General features: G+C 39.9%; 1 protein-coding gene across 3 annotated transcripts in view; it reads right to left on the bottom strand.

Annotated features, from left to right (window-relative positions):
* LOC134351809 (solute carrier family 45 member 4-like) overlaps positions 1 to 22,705 on the bottom strand; it is a 76,006-nt gene that overhangs the window by 9,265 nt on the left and 44,036 nt on the right. For all 3 annotated transcript variants that reach the window (XM_063058531.1, XM_063058515.1, XM_063058524.1), the window contains 3 exons: positions 9,156 to 9,344; positions 3,871 to 4,050; positions 1,133 to 2,223 (listed from right to left, as the gene is read on the bottom strand). In XM_063058531.1, the coding sequence (XP_062914601.1) occupies positions 1,133 to 2,223; positions 3,871 to 4,050; positions 9,156 to 9,344 (1,460 nt within the window). The remainder of the gene's footprint in view (positions 1 to 1,132; positions 2,224 to 3,870; positions 4,051 to 9,155; positions 9,345 to 22,705) is intronic.

The raw sequence follows: 22,705 nt of genomic DNA, 5'->3' as shown, positions 1-22,705 counted from the left end.
TTCTTAGTCTTCTAATCCCTACTTAAATTTATGCACTCTGACTAGAGACATCTGTTGTCAGAGTTGCAGTAACGTGCAGCACAGAAACAGGCCTATTCACCAGTGTCCATGCCGACGATTACATTCTAGTTCCAAGATCGTGGCCTAGAGACTATGACTGCCTGTAATGAATTTGTACACCTGTGACCATGTGTGTTTCCTTCGGGTGCTCCAGTTTCCACTTACATCCCAAAGACGTACAGGTGAGAAGGTCACAAGGTGGCATGGGCTTGCTGGGCCAGAAGGGTCTGTTACAGAGCTGTATCTCTAAATAAATACCAAACCAGACAACTTGGGGTATGGGAGGAAACCAAAGCACCCAGAGAAAATCCACAGTCACAACTAAAATGTACAAAACTGCATATACTGACAGTGCCAGAAATCATGATCAAACCTCAGTCACTAGGACTGTAAACATTTTTATATTAAGAACATATTTGTTCATGTCACATTTAAGTGCGGAATGCAGTGCCAGGAATCACAGTACCTGGAATTCAACTGTAGACTAGGAAGAGCACTGGATAAGCATCTAAATGGAAATAATCTGCAGGTTTATTACTGCTTGAGCTGGTATTGGTGTTATGGCTCTGAAGGCCACCTTCCATTTTGTAATCACTGAGTTTCAATGATTATATAATTATAACAATTATAATTAAATAATAACATAAAGAAAGGAAATTTCTTTTAATATCAAGACTGCTAGGATTCTCAGCTCTTAATCCTAATCTTCCCTTGATAACATACACTGTTTTTCAGCAATGTGAATTTTATGCCAAGTGTCACGATTTTTAAACTGACAGAAGTTTATTTGATTTACAGTATCCACCAGTCATGAAAATGGAAGGAAAAGAGTGTAACCTATATTTTGTTACACTTGAAGCTAAAATTCTAGACAAATGTGGTGTTTTATCAAGGGTGGTCCAAGTATAATTACTCTCCTTACAGTACATTTGAAGACTACAAATAGAAGCAGTTAATGTGAGGTGCTTTCAAAAGCTGATTCTTCATGGAAACAGGATTTGTGGCTTGGTACTAAACACAGCAGAATATAAATAATACTGTAAAAGAAAAAGAGCTAAATTTACAAACTTACTTTTGGGTTACCTCTATAGATAACTTGCCCCATGAAGTCTGTATAGAATACAGCAGCTCCAATCACAGCAAACCAAGTTACCAGGTGACATACACAGAGTCTCATCAGCTCTTTTGGCATCTTCAGCATAGATAACCACAGAAGCTTAACAGTTGTCTCCGACTCTCCTTCCTCACTTTCGGTATCACTGCTTGAATTGGTCACACCACTCTGGTTCCTATGTCTCTGACGCTGCCTTTGTTTTTTCTGCAGATCGTAAAGGTCATTCATGCTGCGTGAAGACTTGATCAGGACAATGGCATTTGCACGACGAAAGCGGTAACGATGTGAACCCACCTTGCCATAATACGAAAAGGTGTGAGATGGTTGCCTGTAGAATACATGCCTACGCCTACGCATGGAACTGCTGGTTGTTGATGGTTTCATCCCAATCCTGAAGGTATTATGGTTAATATGATCATTAGTGCAGTCATCAGATGGCCCATTTGCCACTTTGGATGTTGTAAGATCGTCTTTCAAAACATCTTCAAATTCATGCTCCCTGAGCAAACCAGAGATGTGATTGAGCTTTAATGTAATTTCCTGGTTGTTACTTTTGGATAAGCTTGTTGAAGATTGATGCAGGCTATCACAATGGTCCTGGAAAACAGAAGGTTCAATGTCTCTCAAAAAAAATAACTCTGATTCAATTTCTATAGTTGCGTCAGGCATGTGCAAAACAGAGTCACTTTGGCTCCGTCCAATATTTACATCCAGGAAGTTGAGATTACCATCTTGTACTGAGCAAGTTTCATCAGGGAAGACTGCAGTAGTGCAAGGTCCTTCTTCATAAGGCAGGTCAAGCCGAGGGAGGGGTGGGAGACTATCATTCACACTAATCGTAGCCCGTGCATCTGTTTCTTCATCAATACGGTCTTGTTGGGGGTTATACTGCTCCTCTTCAATGCTGAAAAGATGCAAAGCAACAGACCCAGAAAAGATGATGGCAGCGAAGAAGAAGAGGACTTGCTGTTGTGATTTGAAGATCTGGCCCAAAGCGGTTTGTGTCCAATCTAAACCACCAAGCATATAGCCAATAGCTCCACCAAGACCTAGGGAGAAATTGGAAGCAGAAATGCCAAAGCAACTTAGTGCAGATTATGGTAGTATACTCCAAAAGCAAATACACTTGTCCACTTTGCCTCCACTAATCAATTTCCAGCCTCTGTCACAATCTTCACTCCTCCTTTCCCCACCTAGCTCAATCTGCCCATCAATCCATCCTCGACTGGGTCACTTATTGCCTGCCAGCTCCTGCTTCACCCCTTTACACTGGCCGGCTCCTCTTTACACCTTCAATTTTGAAGTAGGGTCTCTATCCAAAACATTGACATCTATAGATGCTGTCTAACCTGCCGGGTTCTTTCAGCAGTTTCGGTTTCTGAAGTCGGTTTGAACTAGTATATACAAAATCAAGTAATTTCACTGACTGCTAACACAACACTTTAAAATTCAATATTCTGTATATTTAATGATAATAAACAGGTTATCAAAATACCAGAGCTTGGATTCCCTCACTGAGAGAATAATGAAGCAACACAAAAAAACAACACACCAGTATTAATAAGTAAAATTATTAGTAAAATAAAGGAAAAATCCAGTTAGAATAGCCACAGTGAGTGTTTCTTCCATGCAACAGAATAAATAGCACAATTTTTAAAGCAAGTTTTGTTAACTTTTACTTTATAGGTTTAGGTTCTACTCCAAAAGCTGAATCTAGGATGATGTTCTGGTGTAGCATTGAGGGAGTGCTACACTACCAGAAGAGTGGATTTAGCTGAGATCCCTCAGGGTGAAAAAGTCTCTCAAAACTATTTTGGCATTTTAGCCTGGATAATATACAGTATACGTCACAATGAATTATTAAGAATGACTGTTGGAGAGACTTTGCTCTGTATATATTTGCGACTGCATTGTTGGAAATAACTAATTGGTTGTAAACTAACTCTGCTGTGACAGTCTCAAGCCCAGCTGCAAAAGGAGGAAGTTTGCGAATGGGGCTAGCAACCCCGTCCTGTAAAAAACCCAGTGCTACAGAAACACCAACAGAAGCTCCAAACCTCTCATCCCTGGTAGAGCAAGGACAGACCACAATAGGCCACACCTGGCTACTACTTGAAAGACCAGTCCAGGACAGAGGATTCTGGTGAGATACTGTCAGCAGCCTATGCCCCAGCAAGGGTAATGGGGCCTTGTTATAAACCAGTTTAAAACATCATGTAATCTACATCAGATGATAAATTGAATTAAAGAATACACAACAGTAAAAGCAGAAGGCTGGGAATACTTTCACGTCGTAAGTTTGTATTTTGTATCACAGACTTTATAAGCACATGGATCAATCACAAATTACTTAATATAAATCATGGATAATCCCCAGGTTAGGACAAAATTCTATTCTGTAGAACTGCTTGTAACCTGAGTCATTTTTAAGTTGTAAATGTACAAAAACATGAATAGGACAGAACCACAGCTTTAGCTGTCTGTGATGGCAGAGCAAGCACGCGTGGAAAGAGTGGCTGACTCTGATTTTGAGAATCTGTTCAGTGCTCCTCACTCTGCTCTGCCCATCACAGCCTCCAGTTTTCAAAGGGGGTTTGGGAGGAGGCAGCTGGGGGGGGAATGAGGATGAAAAGGGTAGACACAAGGAAGTGCCCTGCAATTAGATGTTAATTAACTGAAAACAGATGATTTCAAACCTGCACTAAATGAATGGATATTGAGTGCCATATCTTGTTCCTCTGTGTCTGCCACATCCAACAAATAAGCTCTGATTGGTCCCTCTGTTGCATCTGCGCAGAAGTCCAGTATTACTACACCAACAACAGTCAGGGCTATGCCAATTGGCTGATGGTTAGGAACGTCTCCAATGGCCAGACCTGAAAAATAGATTTTTTTGTTGTAATAAAAACATTGGCAGAAATGCTTGCATTAAAGTTATAACACCATTTTCAAACACACACAATGGATACCTTTCAATTAATAATATTTAAGTGTAATCTTGAAAACCAGCAGAATTTGTTTAAAGTCAACTGAAGTATTTAAACAGACAACTAATCTACAGTGTTACAAATCTTTGTTTTACCTTAAAGTGCGATCACTGGTGAAAGTTTCCATTAGATATCAAAGAGTCCAACTTACTAAAATGAATAGTCAAATACAAAATTCAAACTGACATCATAGAATTGTACAGAACAAGGCGTTTTAGCCCTCATGCCTTTACTGACTAAAAGTCCCATTTACCAGCATGTAATCTGTAGCCTACTGTGCCTTGGTGATTCAAGCATTTGCCCAGATGCTGACTAAATGCTGTAAGAGTATCTGCTTCAATCTGCTCCTCAGGCACTAGATCAAGATTGCAGCCACTGAATAAAAATAATTCTTCACATCCCCTCTAAACCTTGTATTCATCACCTTATACCACTGTCCTCAAGTCTCAGACACCTCTGCCACTGGGAAAATATCTTCTATTTAACTTTGCTTCAAGGAAAACAAACACAGCTTTATTTCGTCATTCCTCATAAATGAAACATTCTATACTAATCAATATCCTCAACGAATCTCCTCAGCATGCTCTTTACAGATCAGCACACACATTGTTCATTACATTGGTGCCAAAGTGGCATGGGAAAAGTACTGGATTATTATTATTTTTTAAAACACACGTGAAAAGGTGTTTATTTATATCTTTTCTTCTAAATATCATAAACAGGAGGTGGGTTAAAATTTTGAATCTGATAAGCGGAAAGTGTTCTAACAATATAGGATGTGGATTTAAACTCCTTTGACAGTTGCTTGGGAATATTTTTTTATGAAAGGAAAACAAACAGGAAACATTTCCTATGTATTGCTTCCTACCATTTTTTTTCTCATGTGAAAGAGGTTTATGGAATCCCCAAAGCATGTGAATGAATGAAACTTAAAAAAATACTAGTTTGATAGAAGGCATGAGTATTGTAATGGATTTTTAGAAGTAAACAGAATTAATGGGGTGTGGGGTATTAAGAGAAAAAGGAATTCTGGCTTGGATGTTGTGTAAAGAACCAGATTTGATTAGGAAGCTTAACGTAAAGAAACCTTTAGAGGACAATGAACATACTATGATAGAATTTTGAAAGGAAGAAAATAAAATCAGATGTATCAGAACTACAGTGAAGGGAATCACAGAGGATGAGAGGGGAGCTGGCCAAAGACAGGAAGGGAGCACTAGCAGAGATGACAGCAAAACAACAGTGGCTGGAGTTTCTGGGGGCAACTTGGAAGGCACAGGACAGATACATCCACAAGATTAAGTCGTATTCTAAATGGAAGATGATACAATTGTGGCTAACAAGTCAAAGACAGCATGAAAGCAAAAGAGAGAGCATATAAGATAGCAAAGATCAGTGAAGACTGGGAAGCTTTTAAAAACTAACAAGGCAGCTAAAAAGCCTCAGGAGAGAAAAATACAAAATATGAAGGCATGCTAAATAAATAAATAAACAAACAAACAAAAGGATACCAAACATTTTTTCAGACATATAAAGAGACAAAGAGAGATGAAAATAGATATTGGACTGCTGGAAAATGACTCTGGGGAGGTAGTAATGTGGGGCAAAGGAATAGCAGACAAAATGAATAAGTATTTTTGTATCAGTCTTTACTGTGGAAGACACTAGCAGTATGTTAGACATTCAAAAATGTTGGGAAGCAAAAGTGAGTGTAGTTACGATTACTAAGGAGAAGGTACTTGGGCAGCTGGAAGGTTTGAAGGTAGGCAAGTCACATGTACCAGATATACTACAGCCCAGGGTTCTGCAAAAAGTAGCTGAAAAGATTGTGGGGGTACACACGAGATATTAAATCCTCAAGTTAGAAAAAAAAACACCCATTACATTTGTTTTAATACCCAGAATACTCACTTCCTACAGCAAAATCTTGTGTTGCAGAAAAATCACCATTAACTGCAGTCGGAATGCATTCTTCAAATCAGTTCATTGAGTGAGAAATTAGCAAAGCTATTTCAGACACCCATAGATTAAATCGGGAATCAGAATAAGATTTATTGACACTGACTCAATTCATGAAATTTGCTGTTTTGCAGCAGTAGTACAGTGCAAAAATAAAAAAAAATCACAAGTATGAGAAAAATCAAAACTGCAACAAATACGGCAAAACATTTGGATGAGAGTTGTGGACAGAAAATGATGATGTCAGGATGTGAATTACCAAAGAGAAGTTACCAGCACCCATAAAGCACATTAAGGCTGAAAAATCTCCACAGCCTGACTAAGCACAATGTGCTGGTGAGGCCACACTTGAGGGACTGAGTTATAAGGAGAGTTTGGACAGGCTAGAACTTTATTACTTACAGTGTAGGAGACTGAGAGGTGATCTTATAAATCATGAAGGGCAGAGATAAAGTGAATGCACTCAAGTCTTTTCCCAGGTTTGGGGAGTCAGGAACTAGAGGGCATAGGTTTAAGGTGAGAGGGACAAGATTTAATCGGAACTTGAGGGGCATTTTTTTTTAAAGTTAAAAACACAGAAAGAGGCATCAATTTGGAATGAGCTGCCAGAAGTCTTGAAATAGGTACAATAAAGTTTTTTTAAAAGACATTTGGATAAATACATGGAAGGAACGCTTTAGAAGGTTATGTGTCACGCACTTACAGGACTAGTTTAGATGAGGCAGTTTGGTCGGCATGGACTAGTTAGTTGAAGGGCTTGTTGCATGCTGTGTAGCTCTACAACTCTAAGTGCATCCTTTTGTTTAAACAAAACTATAAAAGTTTACAACATATATATACACAACAAATATACACAAAGGCACAGACAATCAATATTTACAAGACAGTATGTATACTCAAATTAAAATATGGTTATTACTGTCTATAAAACAGTCAATACTACGGGGGGGGGGAGGGGAACCACTGCTCACCGAAGTCCCCAAATGTGCCCGCTGCGATAGCGTGCTCCCTCTCCAAGGACAGCCGGGCAGGAACATATCCTCGGAAAAGGGGTAGGCAGGCAGCCAGCCAGCCCGGGCAGCACCCTCCACCTTCCACCGCCTAGACCATCTTGGCCAGGTCCAGAACCAAGCCCACCAGGAGATCCTCCTCACGCCCCACCCCCTTCCGAACTGGGTGCCCGTACAAGAGAAGCGCGGGATTAAAGTGCAGCCAGAACCTCAGCAGCAGCACCCTGAGAAACTCAAAGAGCGGCTGCAACCTCTAACATTCCATACACTGACTCCTCTTGCCCACATAATGGACAGCTGGATGAGGTGTCAGTGAACCTGCTCAAGAATCTGTTGCACGGTACTGCCCGATGCAACACCCTTCCACTCCAGGTCCCCAATGTACAGGGGAAGCACCCCTGCCTAAAGATACTTTCACTGGGGACCTGCTCTGCTGCCAGATGGTATCTAAGTGCATCCTTAGACATTGCGGAAAACTACGAAAGAATAGTGGTGGCTTTGCAGATATTTGCATCATCTTCAGCCAGGGAAGTTCCAGAAGACTGGAATGTCACTAAATGTTCTACTATTATTGAAGGACAGCAAAGACAAGCCAGGAAACTAAAGGCTGGTGAAAACTGACATCAGTGATGGGTAATTTACTGGTGGGGATTTAGGGATGTGATCTACCAGCATTTGAATAGACAAGGATTAATAAGGGATTGTCAGCAATACTTGGTGTGTTGGAAATTATGACTTAATTGTTAACTTTTTTTTTTGAAGAGATAACCAAAAGGATTGATGAGGGCAAGGCAGTGGACAATGTCTATATAGACTTTGACAAAGTCCCACATGGAAGGGTAGTCAGGAATGTTAGATTGCATGGGATTTAGAAAGAGCTGGCTAAGTGAATACATAATTGGCTTCATGGGAAGAAGCCATCAATTTACTGTAATGATCACTGGTTGTGGAAAGCGCTAACCAGGAATAACTAAAAATAAACAAGGAAATCATAGCTAAAATAATTAAGGCAAGAAAATATGCAAAATTGTTTAGATAAAAACCTAGAGAAAAATTATTGTATCAGCTTTTTTTTTTAAAAAAAGGACTTTCCATTTGCTGCTCAGTCTGAAAAAGGCCAACAAGGACTTGAAAATACAGGTCTTTTTAGTACTTTTAGTATCAGAGCAAATTATAAAAAAAGAGCCTGTGTATTTGCATAGAATAGAAACATAGAAGCAAATTACTCAACTAATGTGTGATGTTTACAGGCTACGTGGAACATCGTTTCCAGTTACCTCATTTTAGTACTTCAATATCTCTTCATTTTATTTATTCTCATGTACTCATCTAGCTTGCTTTAGAATGTAATGTATCCAAACCATTTGCCTCAACCACTTGTAATAATGATGTTCTGACACCATATGTTCCTCATTTCCCTTTTAGTCATGGAGATCCAGCACGGAAACAGAACCTCTGGCCCACTAAATCCATACCATCCACTTTATGCCCTGTTAGCATTTTTTACTTCCCTCGCTGAAACCAGTAATTTTGCAAGTTTGTGCTCTTATACCCCAGTTTATTTTCAGGAAGGTACAGGAAACAGAATATATTACTTTATATTTAAAATTTATCTGCTACAACTCTTCCCATGCAAACTACCAATGCATTTTCATATCAGTAGCAAAATCTAGTTGTCTTTTAAGCAGCAATCCAAGTAGAGCCCATAACTCCTCAAGTCTTTCTCTTGTTGCTTCTCAATCAGATTGTCTAAATCCCGACTCTAATATTTGTATTCTTTAATGCAGAATCAAATTGTACAAGGGAGAACCAGACTTAGTTGGCAAGTCATGCTTAACATGGCTTAAATCAGCTCTATTATGTTATTACTCTTTGGAGAAACATACATGGCAGTGCAATCACATCTTTCATGTAACTTGGTGACTAGTATGCTTAAATTGTGGCCTAACACATACAAATCCAGAATAATCTGCTTGCTCTTACAAGACATGAATGAAAATATCTGCAAAATATTCCATTATTTACCTAGGAGGGAGCCATTTAAGAAGAGGGCAACTCCGAAGAGGACTCCAATACAAAGAGCTAAGATGAAGGGCCGGCGGCGGCCCCAACTCAAAGTGCAGCGGTCACTAGCAGAACCTATCAGAGGAGTGAAGATCAGTCCCAGGATTGGGCTTAGAAACCAGGTGAGGCTGTAGTATTGTTCTGGAAGACCTGTGAGAAGACAGTTGAAACTTCTTAAGTAGTGCTTTAAGTAGAAACAAACCATTCAATAGACTGCTTGGATAGAAATATTTTCATTACAATTTTAGATTTTTTTAAATTCACATTCAATTTCATGTATAGTGATCCAAATAAGCTTACCTTGTTTTAAAGTACAATTTCAATTCTTGCCTACAAATTGGCTTTTAATTACTTCAAAATGTCACTTCTCTATCTGTGTTTATCACAGGAATTTCTGCCAAAGGAACATAAATTGGTACTTGCTAAGGTGAGGCAAGGTACTTGTGATTGCTTGGGTTTCCTCTGGATAACCCATTTTCCTCCCACATCCCAAAAACTCTTATGGGTTGGGAATTAACCACTGTAGTTTGCCCCTTGAGAAATATGAATATGGGGAGAATATGATGGGGGTGGTGCAGATATGAGTGATAGATGGTTAGCACAGATTTTGTAGGCTGAGGATGTGTTGTTGTGCTGTATCATTCTGATATCCAAATACACTTAAACACATTTAACCATTTGTTTCTTCATGTTCTAGATATCATTTTATTTCTCCATACTGCCCCAACCAAATACCACTGATTACCTTGTTCACCATGAAAGCCGCCCATCAACCCAAAAATAGTTATTGCAAAAAAACTCAATCAAAATCACGACCAACCCAATTCAACTTAATGACAATAAAAGACAAATTGTAAAGCTTTTGCACAGAAGGAATCAGAGTTGATTAGAGAGCTTAAGGTAAAAGAACCCTTAAGGGCAAGTGATCATAACATGATTGAATTCATTCTGAAATTTGAGAAGGAGCTAAAGTCAGATGCATCAGTTTTACAGTGGAGTAAAGGGAATTACAGAGGCACGAGGAGTTGATTAGAACTGATTGGAAAAGAATGCTGGCAGAGATGATGGCAGAGCAGCAATGGCTGGAATTTCTGGAAGCAATGCAGAAGACACGGGATATATACATCCCAAAGAGGAAGAAGTATTCTAAAGGAAAGATGACATGGCTAACAAGAGAAGTCAAAGCCAACATGAAAGCCAAAGGGAAGGAATATAATAGAGCAAAAATAAAGTGGAAAGGTAGAGGATTGGGAAGCTTTTCAAAACCAAAAGGCGGCAAGTAAAAAGTCATTAAGGTAAAGATGGAATACAAAAGCAAGCTAGCCAATAATATTAAAGAGGATATCAAAAGTTCCTTCAGATATATAAAGTGTAAAAGAGAGGTGAGTGGATATTGGACCACTGGAAAACGATGCTGGAGAAGTAGTAATGGGGACAACGAAATGGCAGACAAATTGAATAAGCATCTTGTGTTATTCTTCACTGTGGAAGACAGTAGCAGTATGGTGGAAGTTCCAGGTGTCAGCGGTCAAAATATGTGAAGTTACAAAACTAGAGACAAGGTTCTTGGGAAACTGAAAGGTCTGAAGGTAGCTAAGTCACCGGAACCAGATGGTGTACATCCCAGTGTTCTGAAAGAAGTACCTGAAGAGATCGTGGAGGCATTAGTGATGATCTTTAAAGAATCACTGGATTCAGGAATGGTTCTGGAAAACTGCAAATGTCATCCCACTCTTTAAGAATGGAGAGAGACAGAATAATGGAAACTATAGGCTTGAAATTCCAGCATCTGCAGATTTCCTCATGTTTGCAAACTATAGGCTAATTAGTCTGACCTCAGAGTTTGGGAAAATGTTGGAGTCGATTATTAAGGATAAGGTCTCAGGGAACGGAGGCATATGATAAAACAGACCATAGTCAGCATGGTTTCATCAAGGGAAAATCTTGCTCGACAAATCTGTTGGAATTCTTTGAAGAAATAACAAGCAGGATCAACAAAGGAGAACTGGTTGATGATGTGCAATTAGATTTTCAGAAGGCCTTTGACAACGTGCCACACATGAGGCTGCTTAAAAAGTTACAAGCTCATGGTATTACAGGAATAAATCTAGGATGTATAAAGCAGTGGTTGATAGGCAGGACGCAAACAGTGGGAATAAAGGGAGCCTTTTCTGACTGGCTGCTGGTGACTAGTGGTGTGCCACAGGGGTCTGTGTTGGGACCAGTTCTTTTTATGTTTGATAGATTCTTGATTGGTCGGGGCATGAAGGGATACAGGGAGAAGACAGGAGGTTGGGCTGAAAGGAAAATTGGATCAGCCATGATGAAATGGCGGAGCAGACGCAATAGGCCAAGTGGCCTAATTCTGCTGCTATATCTTATGGAAATTTATATAACTAAACAAAATCAAATGTTGCTCAGAAAGGTGTGATGTTTTGTGCCAGTCTCAAAGGAAGATTATTGCAGGATATCACGACAGGAGAAATATCTTAGCTTAAGTAAGCCCACTATTTTAGTTCCTGGGCATCAACATCTTCGAGGATCTATCCTGGGCTCAAACAGCTCCAACCTGCTAATTAACTTCGCTGATGACACTACATGATTGGCCTTATCTCAAACACTGACAAGGTGGCCTACAGGGAAGAATGCATCTCTCTGACACAGTGGTGTCAAGAAAACAACCTCTCCCTCAATATCGCAAAAACAAAGGAGCTGGTTGTGCATTACAGAAGGAATGGAGACAGGCTAACCCCTATTGACATCAATGGATCTGGGGTTCAGAAGGTAAACAGCTTCAAGTTTCTCAGCATCCACATCACCGAGGACCTCACATGGTCTGTACACACCAGCTGTGTGGTGAAAAATGCACAACAACGCCTCTTTCACCTCAGATAGTTGAGGAAGTTTGGTATAGGCCCCAAAATTCTAAGATCTTTCTACAGGGGCATCCTGACTGGCTGCATCACTGCCTGGTATGAGAACTGTACCTCCCTTAATTGCAGGACTCTGCAGAGAGTGGTGCGGACAGCCCATTGCATTTGTAGTTGTGAACTTCCCATGATTCAGGACATTTACAAGGACAGGTGTGTAAAAAGGGCCCGTAGGATCATTGGGGACCCAAGTCATTCCAGCTGCTACCATCCGGGAAGCGGTACTGCAGCATAAAAGCCAGAACCAATAGGCTCCGGGGACAGCTTCTTCCACCAGGCCATCAGACTGATTTGCTGATTTCAGTGTACTCTATATTACATTGACTGCTTTGTTTATTACAAATTATTATGGGTTACTATAACTGCACATTTAGATGGAGATGTAATGTAAAGATTTTTATTCCTCATGTATGTGAAGGATACAAGAAATAAAGTCAGTTCAATTCAATTCATTGATTCAATTGTGAAGAAGGTATGCCAGCAGTGCTAGCTCATTAAGTGTTTAAGGAGATTTGGGGTGTGTCACCAAAGACTCGTAAATTTCTACAGATATATGGTGGAGAGTAATTTGACAGGTTTCATCACAGCCTGGAATGGAGGTTCCAATACACAAGAGGCAGTAGTAGGTTGTAAATGTAGCCAGTCCCATCGCAGCACAACTCTCCCAATCATTGAAGCCATCTTTAAGAGACAGTGCCTCAAGAAGGCAGATCCATCATTGGGACGTCCTCCTGGCATTACTATCATTGGGATGGTGAGGAGCCTGAAGACCCATACTCAATGTCTTAAGAAAAGCTTCTTCCCCTCCACCACCAGATTTCTAAACTATCCACAAAACATGAACAGTACCTCAATATTCACTTTTTGCACTATTTATTTTGTAACTCATAGCAATTTTTGTGTCTTTCAGTGTAACGCTGTTGCAAAACAAATTTCACGAACTATGTCAGTGCTAGTAAAATGATTCTGATTTTTGTATGGAAGGCCCAGCAAGACAACCCAAGGCTATGTACTAAATAATAAACTCTATTTCCCATCTTTAAGCCAGCCTATAATTTTTGCTCCAAATTACTAACAAAAACTTAAGTTTCATTGATTACAATTATTTCTAACTTGCATAACTTCCAGTACTGTCCTCATTGTACAGTCAACTCTACTTCAAAACACTATAGATATTTCCCATGGTTTTAATTTTTTTTAAGAAAAAAAACAAGTAAAGCAGCAGCTTAAAACAACTATTGGAGATCTTCCACGGTAATTATATTACTTTAATGGAAATAGAGTACTCATAACAAACAGGAAAGCCTAATCTTTTACTACAATTGAAAAGTAGTGGGATTAGTTGAAAATAGCATTTCTCACAACACCACACACGGAATGTATTGACTGTATTGAGCATCAATTTACTGATTGAAAACAATAATATCAGCATAAATCCATGCTGCAGGAAAACACATTGTGTTCGTTCAGTTTACAGAGAATGACTCAACCTTAAACTGCCTGACGGTCTCCTCGTTACCGTCCACCTCACAGCTTGGTCAGAACAATATCATTTCCTATTGGCACAAGAAATGCTTCTTTTCCTGTTGGCCCCTAGATATGTGGCAGGTGGATAGCTCAGTACTAATGAACACAGTTAATATCTGAACAGGAAACAGCTGGACACATCAGTTAATGCAATGTAAAAAAAAGGCAGAAACAGGATACAAATTAGCAATTTGTTTCCTCAATCTTAAATAGGATTAAAATCCATTCTCCCACTTTCCCTTTTGGAAAGCATAATTTTTTCTTTAATTCTACGATGCCTCTTCTGCAGATTCAAATGAGTAAACCTGGTATTTTCAAGGCGCAGAACATACTTCCAAAGTCTGCTCTCTATTTTTGTCATCTATTTTCCCTTACTCCAAGGTCCATCTTTCAGCTGAAGACGGTTCACCATCGGCAGCAACACTGAATGGCACAGAGAGCTATGCATTAAAGATACCGGGAAGCCCAGTGCCAGCAGCAGAGGAAAGCAGCTTCTCAAACTGCCTACTCCATTGTAGTGTGTTGTTGCACATCAGCTAGGACGAATAAAATGGAGTGTGCATATTCTTTAACTCAAGAAGATCTCTATACTCCACATTAGATAGATCTGCAAGACGAACTAATGCCTGTTCCATTAGTTCCCCCCCCCCGCTATCTAAACCAATAGTAGATTTTAATTATTATGATGAATCCACAGGTTGTTACTTAGAACATGGTTGGAGGTTCTATCTGACCATCCATTGTTGTGTTACTCACTGCAGAATAAGGTTTGTCTTCAGTGATGTTTAAAAGCTAGTCTCATGGTAGAGATCTTAGAAGTATATGCATAGTCCATACTTTTCCACAAAAAGAAACCCATGTTAACAATATCATTAGATACTGTATATTCAAAAGCAACATACTTAAGTTAACATAGTGGACTTCTTAACTTCTACAATCTCAGCTAAAGGATTTTTTAAAAACTACCTTAGTATCAAAGGTAGATAGCCTGGATTCACATGCATTATTTCTTCTACAGTGAGCTTCATCCATGTAATTTCAGGTATTCCCACCTAGCATCACAGAACCAATCCTCTGACACAAACTCAGGTTCACCCTGAACATGTTCTTGATCATCTTCAAATGTAATGTGCACATATCAACTGTTTGATACAACTTCCCACCTTCATCCCATAGTTCTTGACTCACAGAACCTTACTATTTTCTCAGGGCCGTGTCTTGATAACTTCCAAAGTATCTATGCTAACCCCTAACTAACGTAGTAATTTCAAACCTTGTGATTTTGTTGCTAGTCTTCCCCACCCCCTTCTCCATCGTTACCTTCAAATTAAGCTGTACTGAACTCAGCCACATCCACAAATGATGATCTCTCAATCTCTCAGCAGACGAGTTGGTAAATGTTCAAGAGTATGGAATAATACATACATATTTGAAGCAGTGACAACAGATGCCTCATGCACTGTTGACTCTTTCTCCAACAGCCATTGCTTCATTGTGTCCAATGCAGATGCTGATCTGCCCACACAAAGGGCAATAAATGATAGGGGGAGTTTCAATTTTTGTTGAATTCTGTTGGAGCGGATGAATGCAACATATTATGCCAACCAAAACTGTGGAGCATCATCAGAAATCATTTGTTGTTGCAAAAGCATTATCTGAAATGTAATGGTTTATTCTATAGAAATACATGATACAAAATTTTCAAGTCTGTAACCTCCCACTGGTGATCAGTGAAAACAGAACTATTCTATCCAAAGGTTGTCAAAGTTTACCTGTTGAAATAGACAAGCAGGCCATCTCCACATCTGGACTGGAGTAAAGAGCAACTGAGTCCGCAGTTGAGACACTGAGCAGAACTATTGATGTGCAATGGAGAGTAGTCAATCTGTGCCTTCCTGAAGTCCACAATCATCTCATCTTGTGTGCTCCAAGGCTCAGGTTGTTCTCACACCATCAAATAAGCCCTCTACATGCCGACTTATTGTTGTTGCTGATGAGGCTAATCACTCCAAGTCTGATGTGGTTTGAGCTGGATCTGGCAGTGCAGTCAGCAGCATGAGCAGCTGTGAGCTGAACCCACAATCCTGCAGGGCACCAGTGCTCAGCATGATGGAGCTTGAGATACTGCTGCCAACTTGGACTATCTAGGGTCATTCCATCGAGTAGTCCAAGATCCAGTTACAGAGAGGGATGTTGAGCCCCAGTAAGTTCAGCCTGTTACATATGATCATGTTAAACAGTTGTGAAGTCGATGAACATCCTAGCATATGAGGCATAATTTTCTAAGTGGGATAGGATGGAGTGGAGGGCTGAGGCTATTGCATCGTAAGTGGACCGGCTTGAGTGGTCTTGATTCTCCTCCTGCTACAATTTATTCCATCCTAACATAGTTTACATGTAATAGCCCTTGAAATGTTATATAAGCTGTGTCTGGAAGGCAATGCTTAACAATGTGCAATTGCAAAATTCCTTCTTACCACCTCAAAATTATCACTAGCACTAAGTTGCTTTGATACGTAGTATTCAATTAAGTTACCAGAGTTGATTTAAAAACTCTGAAGTTCTTGCCTCAACTCCATAAGATGAATAATGACTGAACCAGTTTCATACCTGGAGTGATCACATGATGGCAGTAAATATTTCATTTGAAGGCAGAGACTAGAGATTTGGTGCAATTAAAAATTTGAGAAGTAACTATTGAATGGAATTAACCAATGTATTTCAATAACTTATAATTCCTCTCCTATTTATACATTAACAGCAGCTGGAAAGCAAAATACAGAACAGTTTTCAGCATCCGATGTAGAAACTTGATGAATAAATCTACAAATCAGTGAAAAGGTGTTATTTAAAAAATCAGGATGCCAATCTTGTGGAATCAAAAAGCAAACAACAAAATAACTTTGTTACTGACCTAGCCAAATGCAAATGCAACTGTAAACATTTATTCATTCCTTTCCCAAAACAGAAGGCATTAGAAGTACTAAATTTCAAATTGATCCTTTTGGGGAAGACGTATGATTATTTTTCTGGAAAAGAAATCACTAACTTGCACTAGACACAACCTTCAGAAGCAAGTTAGCCAAAATATCAATACGTGGAAAATCAACCTTCTTCTGCATTTATTAATGGAATGCAAAGCTGGACATAAACTTATAAAATCTTATTAATGCTAAAATAATATTCACAAGGAACATATTTCAGTGGATAAACAACCACTTCATTATTGAAGGGAAAATATTCTTCAGTAAAAATCTGCTGTACTAATTTTCATAAAGAAAATATTGTTACCCTCATGATGTGACAGAAGAATACATGACTGGGATGAAGTGACAGGGTGCACTGTAGCTAGACACTCTGATGAAAATATAACAGATGCTGTTAGAAAGATACATAGACTGCCAAGGGACATGAAGGGAAAGTAAGCACAAATTTAACATCAAGTGTTGCAATTCAAAGGGACCAGGAGTCCCATCATGAAACAAAGGTTTGGCTTGCAGTACAGTAATTAATCAGGAAGGCTGGCCCTTAATTCAGTTGATATGGAGTATGAAAGCAGGGGTGTTTTGATGCAACTTTACAAGGTTCAACCATTGTCACAGACGCTGTGTGCAAATGCATGCTCTCCGTGACTGAGGCTCTGATGCCTTCCCACATCGGGAAAGAAATCACTGTTACAGGTTGTACAGAAAGTGGGAAAAGGAAATTCCAAACATCCAAGCGAAATAAATGTGCACAGTAAACTGTTGTGCTGTTAAAGAGTAAACTGTTCTGAAGAAGCTGCAAACTTTGAAAGGACAAAGCCTGCATTGGCCATATTTTCCTAAACTCTGGAATAGGGGCAGGGTGAGCTGAGGGTGCTCAGCAGGTTTAGTATCAGCTGTGCAGAAAGGCAGTTAGTATTAAGTCTGGGATCCTTAACTCTAGTGGGTGGCTCTAGCCTCGGAGTACTGACCATTTCTACCTCCACAGGTGCTGCCTGGCCTTAGTATTTCCAGATTTTAGTTTTAATTCAGACTAGACAACTGGGTGACCCGTTGGGGCACCCTTTCAGAGAAAGGTAGTGCAGTCTGATGTGAGCAGAATGAACATTAAGTTTCCCTGAATGCTATTGCTATCGCTTTGCTTTGGAAATTAAAGAAGAAAAACTCAGTTTATTACAGAAGAAAGACGCGTAGCAAGACAAATAAGCTCTTCCTCGTTTAACAAAGGACACTTTTGATGACAACATTTCTGGTTGATCTGCCACCCTTCAAGAATACTCTAAGGTTTTCATTTCTTTTTCCCCGGCTTAAAGCGACATATAGCTGATCATGCTGGAATACCAGTTTCTCCAGATAAGTCAACACATTCTCCATGGTTTGGCCTTGTGCCTTATGTATAGTCATAGCAAAGCATGACTGTATCGGGAACTGGCTCCGCTGAAGAGGGACATCCTCCCCTTCTGATAAACTAAGAGTAATTCTTGGGATCATGACAATGTCATTTTTGAACGCACCAATGTTTATCTTTACTATGATGAGATTGTCGTGCAGTTCTTCCACCATCATTTGTGTTCCACTGTAAAGCATTGGTGGATCCAAGTTCCTCACTGAAATGACGGGAGATCCCCTCTTCAATTCCAGTTTATGTGTTGGCAATCCAGAGAGTTCGACCGAATCAAGGAATTTATTTTTTTTTTAAATTAAGTGCAATCGTGAACAATAGCCAGATCAGAAATGCTGATTATTTCAACTAGTTCTCAAAGAGAACTCTGATAGGCCAAACAGATGGTTCACTGTGGCTCAGCGATAGAACACAAAAAAAATCATATGTACAATCAAGAAACATTAAAAAATAGTAGAAATACTGGAGTAATGATGAAGTCTGCTGGAGAGAGACATTTATACACATGCTGTCCTCTATAATACAAAGAGATTGAAGGATAAGGTTGCAGGGAGACAAAACGTGGCAGGAGCACTTGGAACTAAAAACTAATCCCTACCGAGAGAAAACAGCACCTGTTCTCTCTGCACTGTTCTCCAGAAGTTTAAGGACTAAGTTGGAAAATAAGTGGTGTTAGATCCTTCACCTACGGTATTGAAGGAACAGTATTCTTTCATAATTCCAGGGAAGCATCTAATGCATGTGAAGTTTATTTTTCACATCATTTCATTGAGAGGAACCAAGATAGAATTCCTCGAGAGCAGTTCTGCAGGATTATCGAATATTGGGTAGATGAAATCAACACATTCTTCCATAGTTTCTGCTGGCACAATCACACCTTCAGGTAATTTGATTTCATCGTTTTCATTGTTCTCAATCTTGTCTTCTCCAACATCCAATAAGAATTCAGAATATTGTCCTTCTCCCTCACTCAATCGCATGTTTCTCTTCAATTGAAACTTGATGAAGCTTCTCCATAAGTAGGATCTTTTTTATGCATGAATTCTCCACATCAGCATAATTTCCTCGTTTCACAACTGCTAGAAGCTGACGGAAATTGCCACAGCAAATGGTTAAAATACCCCTGAAGGCTTCATTCTTGCCACATACATCACGAAGAGTTCGGTCCACAGCTTTGAAGCTCTCCCTCCTAATCATGGGGCACTCATCCCAGACAATAAGCCTTGCATTTCGGAGTAAATTTGCAGCAGTGGTGTTTTTAAATCGATATTACAAAGGCCATCTTCATTGACATTGAGAGGTATCTTGAATCTTGAGTGCACTGTCCTACCACCAGGCATCAATGTTTATGCAATACTGGATGATGCTACAGCAATAGCAACACCTCCATCTCCCCTAACTTTAGCAAGCATCATGTTGATGATAATAAATGCCTTGCCCGTTCCTCCTGGTGCATCAATGAAAATTATTGAAGAGAGATTCCGTTCCAAGCAGTGGCACACATATTCATATATTTCTCTTTGCTCATTATTCAATAGGGGCTCCTTCTGTGAAACAAATTCCTGCTGTTCGTCTCTGTTGTATTGCAGTTCATGCAATAATTCCAGATTGTCAGCACTTTGAGTAATTGTACCGTTTCTTGGTGTCGGCAAGTTATATTCTTCAAGTGTTTTGCCCAAGTTCTCCAGTTTCTCTTGGAAATACAGAAGAGCTCGTCCACGATGCCTCTCAATTCGGCTGACCATATTTTTTTTACCTTAATACTGGATAGAAGATACGAAGCAGTAACACCAAAGCCTCCAGGATGCTGATTTCTCTTGATGATGTGGTTGGCGCTCTCCTAAGTGGATGTGATATAGTCACTGCTGTCCTTTGACTGCAGCAAAAGGTTTGATGGGTGTTTCGAAGAACTTTATTACAATAAGATTTACCGTAAATTCCGGTGTATAAGCTGAGAATTTGGCCCTAAATTTTGGTCCTAAAATTAGGGAGTCGACTTATACAGAAGGTGTCAACTTTGGAAAAAACGAATACACGGAAGACAGGTCGTATTTACTGGTTGTTTTTGAGTCAAATACAAAAGAAAATACAAATGCTTATGAAATCTACACAAAAGATCTACAAAACACATTCTGTTTCTCAATTTACTTGTACACACTGTTGTCATCAAACTGTCCACTGTCAACGCATGAATTCTTGGAATGGTTTGTTTAAACTCACATCTAGTGGCTGGAGCACGGATGTCAAACCACCAGGGATGACTGCAATGTCCATATTTTCAGCTTTCAATGCTGCTTTTGTCTCACCTGACAAGTGCGCTTTGAACATGTCCCAGACAAGTAGCAACTTTTCCTTCTTGAATTTTTCGGCTTGAAGCCAGCATCATATTGCATTCGTTTTAATCTTTTGTACATGGTGGTCGCAAACTCAAACAGTACACGTACTGATCCCGCCACCCCATGTTATGTTTTAATGAGATTACGATGGGCGTTAAATGGTTTCACGGAGGTTACATTTCAGAGGATTCTTTACCATTGGGAACCTAATCCAAAACTTCCCTCCCTGATTTATTTATTAAGAATTTGCTTATAATGCTCTATAATGTGTAGGCCTATTTTCTTAGCAGGTACTGGTTCACAAAATTTCCAGGTTCTGGATTCAGCAAAGCTGAGTACCGGCATGTGAGATCTTGTGATCTTTTCTGGTTAAATCAAAAACCTCTACAAAAGGGGTCGGCTTATACACCTGAATTTACGGTAATTACCTCTTATTGATGGTCACAGTTTGATCTGTCCCAATCCTGCACATGCTGATGGTGATTAGCAGAATGTGACCACTTGGAATAGAGCTGCCCTGCCCTTCTGCTGCGATTGGTGACGCTGCTGTGAGCATCATGAGGCGCTGCTGAGGCTGGCCATGCGCATGTGTCGTGGTGTCGTGTCGCGGTTTCCATGAAAGATGGAATCAGGTGTTGATGAGTGAGCAATTTTATATGAATATAACCCTGACCTTTGCATGCATTCTGTAAGTTAGCGCATTTTAAGTCCATTTAGTGAAAAAAAAGTGCCACTGTAATGACCCGTTTGGGCTAATTGGAGGTCACAGACAAACAGAGCATGAGAATTTTAGTAGTATATAGATTTTTTTTGCTTAAGCTCTGGAATCCCCTTTTTCTGTTTCAAGGACTCCTTAAAGTCACCGTCTCTGACCAAACTTTAACTTATCTACTCTAATCATCTTATGCGATTTAGCTTTGAACTGTTTGATAATACTTCTGAATGACACCTTTGTAAGTTTGTTTCACTGAGTGTACTAGATATTGCGCTGTCTGCAGAAGATGATTCTGAAGGGAACTACCAGTGTTGAGTCATTCAAAACTGAGGTTCCGATGTTTTACTGACAGATTCTGAAGCACAGTCCTGTTGCCAGAGAAGGGAGATGTGAAAAGATGCAAAAGGAATGGACAAAGTAAATAAAAAAAAACCTACAGCAAGAGGAATAAACTAGCAAAATCATAATCTGAAATTGCCAGAGCATGGTGAGTACCTGGGACACGATGCCTGAGGAAATGGTGGAAGCAGACTCACTGGCAGCATTTATTTACTTTGGTAAGAGCAGGAAATAGGCCCTTCTGCTCCTTTGAGCCATGATACCCAGCAATCCTCCCTCCCCAGCCCCGATTTAACTCGGACCTAATCATGGGACAATTTACAACCTACTAACTGGTAGGTCTTTTGAAACTGGGAGGAAACCAGAGCACCCAGGGGAAACCTACACATACCATGAGGAGGACACACATACTCCTTACCAAAACTGAACTCCAATAACCTGAGCTGTAATAATGTTGTGCTGTTACACTACTGTAGCACCCTGTATCTAGAGGAGACCTGAACCACTTAGGCATAGAAGGCCCAGTGCTGGAAATGTAATAAACAAATGGGTGCACTCTTGTTAGCATGGGTATGGTGGGTTGAAATGCCATTTCCATGTTCTACAACTCTACAGTTCCAAGGCATTTATGAGACCACACTGGAGAACTGCACATTGTTTTGGTCGTTATATACAAAGGAAGGACATGCATGAATTTTAGATAAGAAATATTCAGTTCATGTTCAAGTTTAATTATCATTCATGTACACAGCCAAACGAAACAGTATTCTTCTGGGGTCAAGGGGCATAAGGCACAAACAGCACATACAAAATAGCAATACACAAAGTCACACAAAATATATATAGCCCATGTCCCTGAGTGACATGTCCTGTAAATAGATGGTGCAGGAGTGTTATCAGCAAGAACAAGCAGTTCTCAGCAGTCCACAAACTTACAGACGCATGAAATCCAGCTCACCTTCCACTGTGAACACCGGATGGCCGGACCAATGGGAGAGGCCAGCCCCGCAACCCAGCACGGACACCACCTCCGGCATCTCCTCTCCTGGACTGCTGCAACAGGCAAACCTATTCCTTGCTACAACTGAGGCCATACAGCTCCCCTCCTGCCTGTCTTGCCAATAAACAAGGGAAACAGACTTACTGTATTTTATACTACTAATGTCCAACAGGGTCATGCAATCACAAGAGAAACATCCAAGATAATCACTCACTGTTAGACTACCCACTGCTTTCATGCACCAACTCTGATACCTCTCTGTAGTGGGTAGTAGCACA

This window comes from Mobula hypostoma, chromosome 1, assembly GCF_963921235.1.
Source record: "Mobula hypostoma chromosome 1, sMobHyp1.1, whole genome shotgun sequence".
NCBI classification, from domain to species: domain Eukaryota; kingdom Metazoa; phylum Chordata; class Chondrichthyes; order Myliobatiformes; family Myliobatidae; genus Mobula; species Mobula hypostoma.
Note: the sequence above shows the minus strand (reverse complement) of the source record. Positions and strands in the feature narration are given on the sequence as shown.